This window comes from Hevea brasiliensis, chromosome 16, assembly GCF_030052815.1.
Source record: "Hevea brasiliensis isolate MT/VB/25A 57/8 chromosome 16, ASM3005281v1, whole genome shotgun sequence".
NCBI lineage: Eukaryota > Viridiplantae > Streptophyta > Magnoliopsida > Malpighiales > Euphorbiaceae > Hevea > Hevea brasiliensis.
In genome coordinates, this window is record NC_079508.1 from 57687176 (window position 1) to 57700071 (window position 12896).

At 28.6% G+C, this 12896-nt stretch overlaps 1 protein-coding gene across 1 annotated transcript; it reads right to left on the minus strand.

The window, feature by feature from the left end:
• Positions 1-4939: 4939 nt before the first annotated feature.
• LOC110668447 (protein STRICTOSIDINE SYNTHASE-LIKE 5-like) lies at positions 4940-6663 on the minus strand (the record flags this gene model as incomplete). The annotated part of the gene is made up of 4 exons (XM_021829663.2): positions 4940-5399; positions 5471-5600; positions 5679-5986; positions 6310-6663. Coding segments are annotated over 4 exons (1074 nt in total), but the record flags the coding sequence as incomplete, so codon positions are not given.
• Positions 6664-12896: the final 6233 nt, after the last annotated feature.

Genomic DNA, 12896 nt, shown 5'->3' on the forward strand with positions numbered 1-12896 from the left:
TCTCTACCCATAAGGTTATACGCATTCTCTTTTATAAAGTCAGAGATATTAGGGTCATCTCAAAAAAGTCTTCCATCACTAAAGTCTTGTGTGTAAATCAAGAAGAGTCAAGAGGGAGAAATCAATTTGTTGAATCAAAGAGTCTCTCTTAATTACTGTCATGACTCAAGTAAAACTCCGCATAAGATACGCTTTCTAGATCTGTGAGAATTTATTTGTTCAAGATCCATTATTAGAGTGATAGTTAAATCTTACATTGATTATTCACATTATGTTTATGATTGTTATGATCTATTAAGATTTATTTTTACACACATCACTTTCATGTTCATTGAGCTATTGGTATTAATTACCCATCATACTTCAAGTCATTTTTGGAGTACATCATAATTTTGAGAATTTCAATCTTGAATTTGCTCTTATATTAGGCCAAACTACAATAGTAATTTGACCACACTTTCTTCATGAAAGTTGTTCCTTATTGTCTCAGTTTTAATTTCCTTTTTGAATCATCCAATTTGAATTTTTGTAACTCTAGTTATGGTCAATTTACCAAGTACTGGTCTAGTGACCAATAATATTCCAAAATAGGGTAGATTCTGTAACTCAAATTTGTCAAGCTATTTATACAAGTTACAGTCATAATTTGGCTTCGTGTTCATCATATAAGTTGTTCTCCTGTGTCTCATGGTTACACAGGTTCAAGAATCACTAAATTTGAAGTTGTGTAGGGTAAGTTATGGCTAATTAACCAACATGAACTCCTGGATCTTGTGACTAATGAATTTCAGGTTTCAGGTCTGTTTTACAATTAATATTTAAGGGTCTTACACTCAAAATTTGAGAAAAGTTTCTAAACCAAAGTTGTAGCCCTAATTCTTAGGTTTTCATATCATTTTGATTCATTCTAATTGGGATTTTCTAGTGAAAGTTACAGTCTAATTACTATCCTAAGGTCAAATGGCAAAATAGTTCTAGTGTAGGAATTCCAGGTTGGGAATTCCTGACTTCTCCTAACAATTTCCCTAAGTTGCTTTGAGATTTGGATTCTGATCAAAACATAAAAATTGTAGTTCTATGTGTTATGAGCATTTTGGCTTTGGAATCACTGCATTTACAGTTTTGTAGCTCAAGTTATAACATTTTTTCCACAACTGGTCGGATACCCTAAAGTTCAGGATTTCCAGGTTCAGGATTAGTCCAGAGCAGATTTGCTGGGCTAATTTTGCCTAGTAATTTGGTTGAGTTAGGGTCATAATTTAACTCTAAGTCCTTCATATGAAATGTTATCCTATGTCTTAGGATTCCATAAGTTCAAGAATTAGGTCAATTGGAGTTTCCTAGTGTGAGTTTTGCTTAAATTACTAAACACTATTTATATGGTCATTTCTACAGGTCCAGAATGTATCATTCCAGATTCAAGCTTAATTTAGGGCAACTTGTGGTCAGTTTCTGAGTAAGCATCCTTCATGAAATTTCTAGCATTATGTCTTAAGTTTCATCTCCAATTGGCCTCACACCAATTGGAGCTGTGTAGCTCTACTTATAGCCATTCAAATCTACTGGACTCAAGGGTTTAAAATTCCAGCACAAGAGTCACACTTCCAATTCATTAATTTATCTCAACCACTAACATCATTTCATGCTCAATACACATCAATTGGTCAATATTTGACCACAAGAACATCAATTTCATACCATAACACAAAATTCCCCAAATTTCCAAAACCCTAATTCCCACATAATTCAAATTTCATGCAATCACTAGCAATTCAACACACCATTCAAATCTATCACCTTACCCAAGCTAAAAATTCAAGTTTTATTTCAATTAAACACATCAAACCTCATCCTATCATGGTTGACCAAAAATCACTCCCCTCATACATGCATCATTTCCTTCAATTCTCATGCAATTTCCTCATATTCAAACTTAAATTCAAGTAAATTACAAGAATTTAAGTTGAAAGTGCACATACCTCACTTGAGAGATTTTTTCCAACTTCCAAAACTTCAATTTCTCTTCTTCTTTTTGCTACCAAACACTCTAACAAGGTCTAGTATCAAAATTTAGTGAAGTTGGCTATAGGTTTTATGGTGAGATTTTAAGGAAATTGAAGCTTAAAATTAAAAGAAATTGGTGGAAGGTGGAAGAGAGCATGGATCGGCTGGCCTTAGGGAGGAAGAAGAAGACTTTTTTTTGCATTTAATTAATTTTGTCTCATCTATATATATTTATCCGTAATTTCAATTTTAATTGTAATTATTTTAATTCAAATTTTTAACAATTCTCTAAGTTCCTCATATATCCTTCATTCAATTCAATACACACTTTATATTTTTAATTCATTTTCAATATTTTAATCTCACCCATTTTAATTGACATTTAGGTCAAAAATCAATTCTAAGAGTGAAATAACCAAAATACCCTTCATCGGGTTATAGTCTATCTCTTTCGATAATGATATTTAAATCCATAACCTGATAGTCACTTTGACTTTTATACTATTTATTTCAATTTATTTTCATTTTATTTTTAATCCTCAAATTGGCTTTAAATAGTACTATTCGTAGACTGAAAATAGTACTGTTCAGACCTCAGAAATTTAGGACGTTACATATAGAGCCGGTGGGTAATGTCGGAAACAGGCATGAGTTGGTAATTTGATTGCTATAAGCTCAAAAATACTACAGTACTTATTAGACGATGACAACTGGAGTGATTAATATGGTGGTGGAGAATAAAGAACCATGTCAATGGTTTAGGTTGGAAGCTTCCCAGTTTCGGTAGCATCTTTGTTCATCATCCATTTTTCAGGTGATTTTGAGCCGGAGTCATGGAAATCTGTGGAGGGTCTTGTCCGTTGCTCTGCAAATTACTGCCAAGGTGTATAGAGACAAGACCTCAATTATTTATGGTTCTGTTTGGTTGGAGGTGAGACTTACGAGGGTTGTCTCAGGCTAGCTTCTGCCTTAACCCAGTTCCGTGGCGATGTGGTGGAGTTGATTTTGATTTTGATTTTTAGCTGCTTGTCGTGCTGGGCTGGTTTAGAAAGAAATTTGCCATTTGGGTTAGCATTATTTTATTTGATTGTAGTTTTCGGATAAGCATTTTGGCTTTGGATCATTCCATATATGTTGAGTGTTTCAGATGCAAGTTGCTTTCATTTTTGTTTCTTCCATTCTGGATTTCATTGAATAATGAAGATAAGGCTCATGAATATTTGTTCCTTTTTGGATAGTGAAGATTAAAATATACCAATTAGATTTCAACCTAAATCAAAATGTTTGGAAGACTTTTGTCCTATCCATCATCACACAATGGACGCTTTCTGAAATGAAAAATCTTAGCTTAGGTAACCCCACATTGCACTGCTCATTATTGAGAAAAGAAAACACTCATTCTTCCTTTGATATTTTATATTGGAACATAGAATTTATAAATTAATTAAGTGTGAATGAATATTTATAAATAAATTTTATAAATAGTATCTACTTAATAATGAAATAATAAATTCTAAGAATTATAATAATATATCCAATTAATTTATTATTTCATATATACGTATAATTTTATTATTCTTTGATAAGTCAAAACCTCTTTGAAATTTGAATTTTTTTTTTAAATAAATTATAAGTTAGCCTCGCAATTTACCAATATCCACAATTTAATTTTTTGACATATTGTGTATTAATTGAAACTAAATAAAAATTTCCCAATAAATCAATATGCTATAAATTAATTAAACGTGAGCATGCATGCCTTCAAGCCATTAACCAGGCATGGCATTTGATTAGGACACCCAAACTACTTGTCATGCAATTCGTTTTGCTATCTATTTCAATTTATAAATAAATTAAATAGAATAAAACTAAATTTATTTAATTCTTTTATTTTAATATCTCGTTGATTTGCCCCATACTCCCAGCCACATGCATCCTAATAGAATTGGGTACCTGTAAATTATTTTAAAATCTAATATTTATATTTTATACCATCTTTACAGAAACAAAGTAATTAATTATAAAAAATTTTCATGTAAAGGGATAATCGTGATTAAAAGAGAAAAAAGGGATAACTTCCTGTTTAATTTTCTAAAATCATCCATTTGTTTGGTGAAGTGAGGATTTAAATATGAGATCATTTAGTTTCTGTTTCAATTTTAATTTCATCTGTTGTTTTTCAATTTTGAGATTTTTTCATCATTATTTTTTAATTTTAATTAGTATAAAAAATATTTAAATTTTAATTTATTTAGTCTCGTTCAAAGTTCTTTTTGATTATATTGTATTGGATATTTAGACATGATTAATTGGATTATATAAAATAAAAAATATTTATGTCTTTGTAACATTAAGAGATATCTCATTTATTTGTTTTTTTCTTATTTTTAGATAAATAAATTTTAAATTATTTTTTTATTTATTTAATTTACTTAGGTATGTTCAATTCAGTTTCTAATCCAAATACTCAATTAAATTTAATTAAAATTTTTTTTGAGTGATATTAAATTGAATTTTAAATATTTATTGTGATGTAAATTAAAATATTTGACATAAGGACGATAATGAAACAATCCTTAAAATTTAATACCGTGAGTGACATTAAGCCAAACCAATGAATTTTAATAGTATAAGCAATTAAAGATGAGTGGCCATGTGATATATATATATATATATTAATATTATTTTACATGATGATTATTCAATATTTATATTTATATTTATATATTTTAATTAATTTTTTATAAATTTTAATGTATAAATATTTAACTTTAATATCATTATTTTCTTTATAATTTAACAGTGATTAACTTCATTTATATATGAGTTCAAATTTATATTAAATATATTTTAAATATCATTTAGTTCTTGATCTTAATAATTATGAGAATGGTTGTTAGATATAATAATTAATAAAATAAAAAGACGAAAGGAATAGAGTTAAATTTTTATCCAAGGAGAGGAAGAAATCAAATTTAATAAGAAATTGAGCAAAATGCCATGAAAATCCAAACAAAATACATGAACAACATAAATAAGAACATGACTTGATTTTTGAAATTTACTTAAGATTTATAAATGAAAGGTGGATTAGGAGTTGTGGAACTTGTAGCTCACTTGGTGGCATGTACGGCAGGATACTTAGCCAAATTCAGACGGATAATATGGGGATAGATGATAGAACCACAGTACAGATGAGTTCCAATCTTCACCCCACTTGTAATCAGCATTAACCTTGGATCATGGTACTGAGAAATTAATTTCCCCTCCAAATCCACCACAAAAACACCACCATTCTTATTCGTTTCTAGTTCTCCTATGTGCTTCAAAATAATTCCTGCAGCCTTTCGGATCACTGGATACCTGAATGCCATCTTCCAGAAAAGTGTAATTTCCTGACACATTTGCACATAATTGATCAGATTACTATTCCATGCAAATAATAGAGGAAGGTGGTAGATATTACCGTGGCTGATGCAATCCAAAAATGGCCATCTCCATCATAATGGATGTTATCAGGTATTCCAGGCATATCAACAAATTTTTCAGTTTGCCCTCTTCTATTGCCTCTTATGTAATATCTTTTACACCTTCTCCTGCAATTAATAAACCAATTTCAAGCCAAAAAAAAAAAAAATTATTTACCAATAATAAGATACGTGCCAAAAACTTACATGGCGGTTTCACAGTAGATTAGGGATTCTTGATCAGGAGAAATTGCAAGTCCATTCGCAAAATAGAGGTCAGAAACCAGAATTTTGGTCTCTTTAGTTGCAGGATCATAGCTCAATAATCGACCATGAGGCTTACCCTCTAAAATGTCCCACATGAAATCATGAAGATTGTACTTGTGGGAAGCATCTGTAAAATAGATAGTTCCATCATCTGCTATATCTACACCATCTGTGATTTTGAATTTAATACCCTCTGCCTCATCTGTCAGCACCTCCACTTCACCATCTTCACTTATCTTCAGCAGCCCCTAATATTCCACACCAAATTTAGATACTGACAACCCATATGTTATGTTAATTATCTTATGAATTATTAACATAAACAGACTTTGGGAAAAAAAGACAAAAGAGTGGCAGCTATGCAATAATCTAGTGAATACTAATGAATGATCCTAGGCCCCATGCATTAATTTGTCTGACCATCGCAGCGCATGTTAGGGACAGTAGGCTTAATTAATTCAGCAAATTACATTTTTTATTTTTAAAAAATAACAAATATATTATTTTTTAAAATATATTATCATGCTCACGAGACCTGAAAATAGAATAGAATTTGTCTTGACGCACCAACCTTATAGGCATCAGCCACAATAACATCACTGTTGCGGCCCAGGACAACTCCAAGGGGTCTACCGCCGGTATTGACCCAATTCTCCACCACCGTATCGGAAACCGAGTCATTCACCGTGGCTCGCTTGATCCAACCATCTGCGCAAGTCGTGTAAATGACTCCCGACTTGCTGTCATACGCTATATCTTCTGGTCCCTGCAAAAGCCCAACGCCCAGAAATTCTGATCCTTGAAGGAGGCGACCATTTTTCATCGACGGCTCCGGCAAGTGGTGAGTCAACTCATGGTTAGGGAAAGGAGCAGGGTCGAAGGAGTCGAGGCGGAAAACGAGTATAGAAGCTAAAACAGGGGCTATTATTATATATCATTTTTTGTCATTTAACTATTTAATTATCAAATTTTTGTTAATTATTATTATTATCTTTATTAAATCAATTTTAAAGATAACTTCATTTTATGTTAAATTCAATTTTACTTTATATATTAATATTATATTAATAAAATATCATATTTTTTTCTTATTACAAAAAAGTAAAATAACAATAAATTATTAATCTATTTTAACAATATTTCTAGTGCTTTTCTTTTTATTTTTATTATAAACACTACTTTAAAATAGTAAGGTTTTAATTCACATTATTATATTTTTGTTATAATTTTATAATTATTATTATCTAAAAAGTAAATATTTATAAACATTTTCATAATATCTATTTAAAATTGTTTGTTTATGTGTAATTTTGATTTATAAGTAACAAATAATTAAAATTACTTTGCTCTTAAATTTTTATGTAATTTATAATATATTTAATTTATTTTAATAATTTAAAAATATTTTAACAATGTGAACATGCATTATCTTTATATGCTAAAACTATTGTATTTAATGTGTTTAATCAATCTAAGAATCTTCAAAGTTTTCCTTTTAAATTATAGGGAATTTAAAAAATTGTATGATATATATATATATATATATATATATATATATATATATATATATATATATATAAAAGATTGAATTTTTTTTCCTATTTTGATACTTTTATTATAATTAGATGACATTTCCAAATAATTTATATGTATAAAATTGAATATGTTTTTGTCTATTATCAATGGAGAAGTCTTATTTTCATGCTATTTGATTAAAGAAAAGTTACTTATATTAATCTTAATTTCATTAATTAAGTAAAAATTTAGAAAATTAATATTTCACTTTGATTTTGATTTTAAAATTAAAAAATATATATTTCAAATGAGATAAATTATAGAATATTGTTAATGCATTAGCAATACACATGATACTTATAAAAAGTTAATTTTTCTTTAAATATAGAAATGAGTCTAATGTAATTTTTAAAAAATATATATTACTTTGAATAAATATTAAATAATAAAATATTATTATGAGTGATATTGAATTTCTTCTTGCTCATTCTTAAGTATTTTAATGTAAAATACTATGTAATTATATATAAAAAAAAGACTATACAAATAGTGATACACAATAATATTACATATTAAGATTATGATAAATATAGAAAAATAAAAATATTAATAAATAATTTAAAATTAAACTTAGTATATAGAAAAATGATAGCATTATTTATTTTAATTATGTTCAAAAAATTAAGATCAAATTAACATAATAGTTTTAATTTAAAAAATCAAACAAAGAATTTTATTTAAATTAAAATTTAAAATGTTACAACTATAGACATAATATATATGTGCATTTCGTATACACAATAAAGATTTGAGTTTCATGATATTATAATTATATATTTTTTCATTAACAAATTTCATAAATTTTCTAATGAAATTGCATATTTATTTTAATTGACATAATTCACTATGTAATTTGTTAGATTTAATCAAGTTTTAAAGTTTTTAAGATCTATATAATATTTACCAATAAGTAAACACTTGAACTAACTTTTAACGTCTTAAAAGTTAATCAATAAAAAATAAAATGAATATGCGGTGAAAGATTGATCACCTATAATAAAATAAAAATTACATAAAATAAATTAATTGTTTGTATTTTAAAAAATATTTATAATTATTATTTAATTTATTGACCATCTTTTAAATAATAAAAAGCATATTATATTAAAATATATAACTATTTTTAATTTTTGTTAAGTATACAATGTTTACTTTATTAAAATAATATATTAAAAATGAATTTATTTACTAATAATGTTTACACATAAAATTTTTTTTAGAAAAAATATTACGAAATTTAAAATAATCAAGAGTTAAAAAATTTAAATTTTTATATTCTTATAAATTAATACTTATAAAATTAACACAAATTTACATTTAATATTATGGAAGGATATCGTGTCAATCCGTGGCTTGCCAAGGATAATCGTGTTTGTATTGTTCTATTAGGCACGTAAACTTTGCTTGTTTCCTTCCCTTTGTTTTATATGTATGAAATGAAAATTGCAAGTTATCAATTCCAATTTTATTTTTATTTAATTAAATCAAATGATTAATTTCTCTAAAAAATATAGTAATTTTAATTAAGAATTGAATAGATTAATTCCTATCATATTCAATTTAATTTTAATTTTAAATTTCACGGATCTAATTTTGATTTTAAAACAATCTTTTGGCGGGTATAGATGGAAAGATATTTTATGTTAATATTTGTGCACATGATGTGCACGAGGACAGATAAAATTATATGAAATATGGATAAAAAGGACATGATTGAATTTAATAATAATTATATAAAAATTTATTATTATTTAGAAATTTTAATTTAATTAAGTAGATTGGTTAGAAGAATTTTTTTAATTTACTTAAAAATTAAAGTAATTAATATATATTATAAATATATTCATTAATTTAGTAAAAGCAAATTACTAATTGTTTTTTTTTTTAACAATGACAATGTGTTGATGTTAAGTAAAATACTGAATTTAAGACAGTGGGCTCCACTCCTTGGAAATTGTTATGGAAATTGTGAGCAGGCAATGAACATGCATGTGTTTGCCACCTACTTTAGGCAATGAACATGCATGATAGAAATTGTGGAATGATTCATTTCATTGACTTCACATTCATAGCTAAAGTCATCAATTGAGTTATTAATAAGGAAAATGCTTGGTATATAAAAAAATATTTACACAAAAAAATAAAATGTCTACTTTATTTTTAAATTATTTAAATTGTAAATTAATTTGGTTCTTATCAAAATCATTTCCTTCTAAAATTCAATCAATTATAATCCATATATTTTTTGACTAATTAGTTTTTATCAATATCTTAACCAATCGTATTCCACCAAATTTTTGACTAATTAATAACTCTTACTAATCTTTCAACCAATCATAGTTCATAAAAATTCAGTTAATCATGTCTAATCACACTAAAAATTCAACTAATTACAATTGATTTATACGGTGTGTTAGAATCAAATTGAATCGGACCAATCGAATAGATTTAAATGAGAATTGGGCCAATCACTAGTTTGATTCGACCTTTAATCCATTTATTTAGCAAACTGGAGTTGACCCATCTAAATTGGGGGAATAACCAATGAACCAATTAGATTAAAAGTTAAATGGCTGTATCAATTAAATTAATTAATCAAGTACCTATTAGTAATTCTATCATGAATTAAATAACTGTGCCCAATTAAAATATAATCAATGGGATAAATATATCACGTAACTATTGACATTAGATCAATTAATCAATTAGATGTTAAACAAGTAACTATTATTAATTATATCATAATCAAGTACGGTTAAGTATTTTATTAATTAATCAAGTTGATCATAAATTGAATACTATAATCAATTAGATCATAATCAAGTATAATCAGATATTTTATCAATCAATCAAGCAGATCATAAATCAAATAATTATAATCAATTACATCATAACTAAATATTATTGATTGTTTTATCAATTAATAATTGCATCATAATCAAGTACTATTGAGTATTTATCAATTAATAAAGTATATCATTTTCAATTACCTCATAAATTAAATAACTATGATCAATTACATTATCATCGAGTACTATAGTGTATTTTATAAATTAATCAAGTAGATCATAATCAATTAGATCACAAATCAAGTAACTATGATTAATTAAATTATAAATCAAGTAATTATGATTAATTATGTCATAATCAATTAATCAATTAGATAAGGGTGAGCATGATTTGGTTTAAATCGAAAAAATCAATTGAACCAAATTAATTCATAAATTAATTAGGTTTTTTATAGAAATTCTGTTCGGTTTAATTTTTATTTATGAATTTTTTGATATATGTAACAACCAAAAAAAAAAAAAAAAAGGTCAAAGGATGGGACTTGGCGTGTGACAGTGGATTTCCATTGTCACTGCCAAGTTAAAAAAAAAAAAAAAAGTCCAAAATCGGGGGGAGGGCCCCCACCAAAGTTCTCTTCTCTCCTCTCCTCCCCTCTCTTCTTCTTATTTCCTTCTCCGGCGACTGGCCGGCGACCTCCCAAGCGGCTCCCCACCCGGACGGCGACCCTCCAACAATGGCCGGAACCACAAGAAACGGCGGCAAGAGAGGGAGAAGAGAGAGAAAACGCGCGCATAGTGGGCAGCGGCTTTTCAGCGCGATTCCGACTTCATCCGACGTCCGATCGAGGCGATTCAGGTGGCGTTGGAAAGTTTGTTCCGAGAGCTTTCTTTTGATACCAATTTTGTAGCAAATGGAGGTCGGATGAATGAGATATGGAGGAGAGAAGTTTCAGGTTTTTCAAGCTTTTTCGTCAGATCTAGGACGATCCGACCGTTGGATCGACGATCCGAGACCACATATGGACTGAGGAAGAGGGGAGGAACATGATGGTATGATCAGATCCGGCAAATGTCGCCGGCGACCGGCGACCGGCCACTGTGCGCGATGGTTCTGGTGGTGGTTCTGGTGGGCTTTGGTGATGACTCAACTTCCAGAGGCTTTCTCATAAATTTTTGGAATTTTTGAGACACAGATAAGCTTCGGGTAAGATTATTTTCATTATTTCTCTGTCTGTGGAACATAAATGCAGTGTTTCTTAAACAGGAAAATTTTGAGAAAAATTCTAAGAAAAATATATGATGAAAGTAAAATTATTTGGAGATATTCTATGGTGTTTGTAGAATTTTTCAGTGATTGTAGAATATTTTTGAGAAAAATAGATGGATTTTAGTTAGATTTTTAGCATATGGGCATATAAGATTATTTGAAATTAAGATATTTAAATTTTATATGATTGGTTGAAGATTGAGGATGGAGGTTTAAATATGTGAGTATTAAATTGGGTTGAATTAAGAATATGTTAGCTGTTGGAAACTTATGAAATTGAGTAATATTTTTGAATAAAATATTCATGGGTGATTAGAAAATTACAATTCCTTTTGCAATAGCCTTATAATATTGTTAAGGACCGCGGGGCAAAATTTTAGAATTTTTAGAGCTTGTTTGAGTGAATTTTTACAAAAGGTCAATTATAGGGACTAAAACATAATTTTTGAGGTTTTGAGTATTGCTTGGGTTGGAGGGCCCAGGAGGGGCCATATAATGATAATGAGCTATGAGTTGAATTTAGAAGTGTTATTTGAGCCTTTTTGCAGGTTGAGTAGGTCCCAGGTATAGGAGAAATTCTGCCGGATTTTCGGTATGAATTAGGCTGTCCATTGCCTCTTTAGAGTTTTATTTTGACTTAGTATTAATAAATTTATAATTTAATTATTAGGTGATCGAGATCAGCTATTTTTCTGCATCCAGCAGCCACAATAGTCATCGGTGCACTGTGAGTAAAATATTAATTTTAATTGTAATTTCACTATTATTATATGTTTAAGCATGCTCATGCATCACTTATATGTATATATCTATGTAGTTAAACTCTAGGCACGATTTATATTGCATTCATAACTGTTAAAGTGCCATGGATGTTATTGTGGTAATTTGGAGCAGTGTGCGTGCATTGACGTGCGTGTGATGTGGTGTTGACTATGGATAGGACGGGTAGACACGGCTTGAGATCTTCGCTGGGACCTGGTCTTTCAGGGTAGACACGACTTGAGTTCTTCGCTGGGACCCCAATTTGGTTATTAAGTGGAAGTTCGAGCTGAGTTCTTCGCTAGCACAGGTTGGATTTAAGAGAGCTGTATAGGGGATCAACTCCCATATATTATGATTGATATTACTGGGTGTGTGAGTGCTCCAAATTACCTTTTTGCTGTTATGATGTGATAATATTGCTGATGTTGCATTTCACTCTACAGGGTGCATTAGTTTTAGATAGTTATAGAGATTATAGTTAAAATTGATATTTTACTCTCTGAGTCGAACGCTCATTCCTATTCACCATATTTTTCTAGGCTACAGGAGGAGACATTTTTCAGAATAACCTGTCTCTTTCCTCGCAGGTTATGAAAAGATTTCTTAATTGTATTATTATTATCTAATTTGTAGTTTAGAATTCCACATGTACTAGTAGTAGCATTAATTCTGTCAGGGACTGCACGAATTTAAGTTTTTATATTAATAAATGAAAATTTTTATGAGTTTTAAATAATTTGTAAATGATGTAACAGGGTTGAGCTG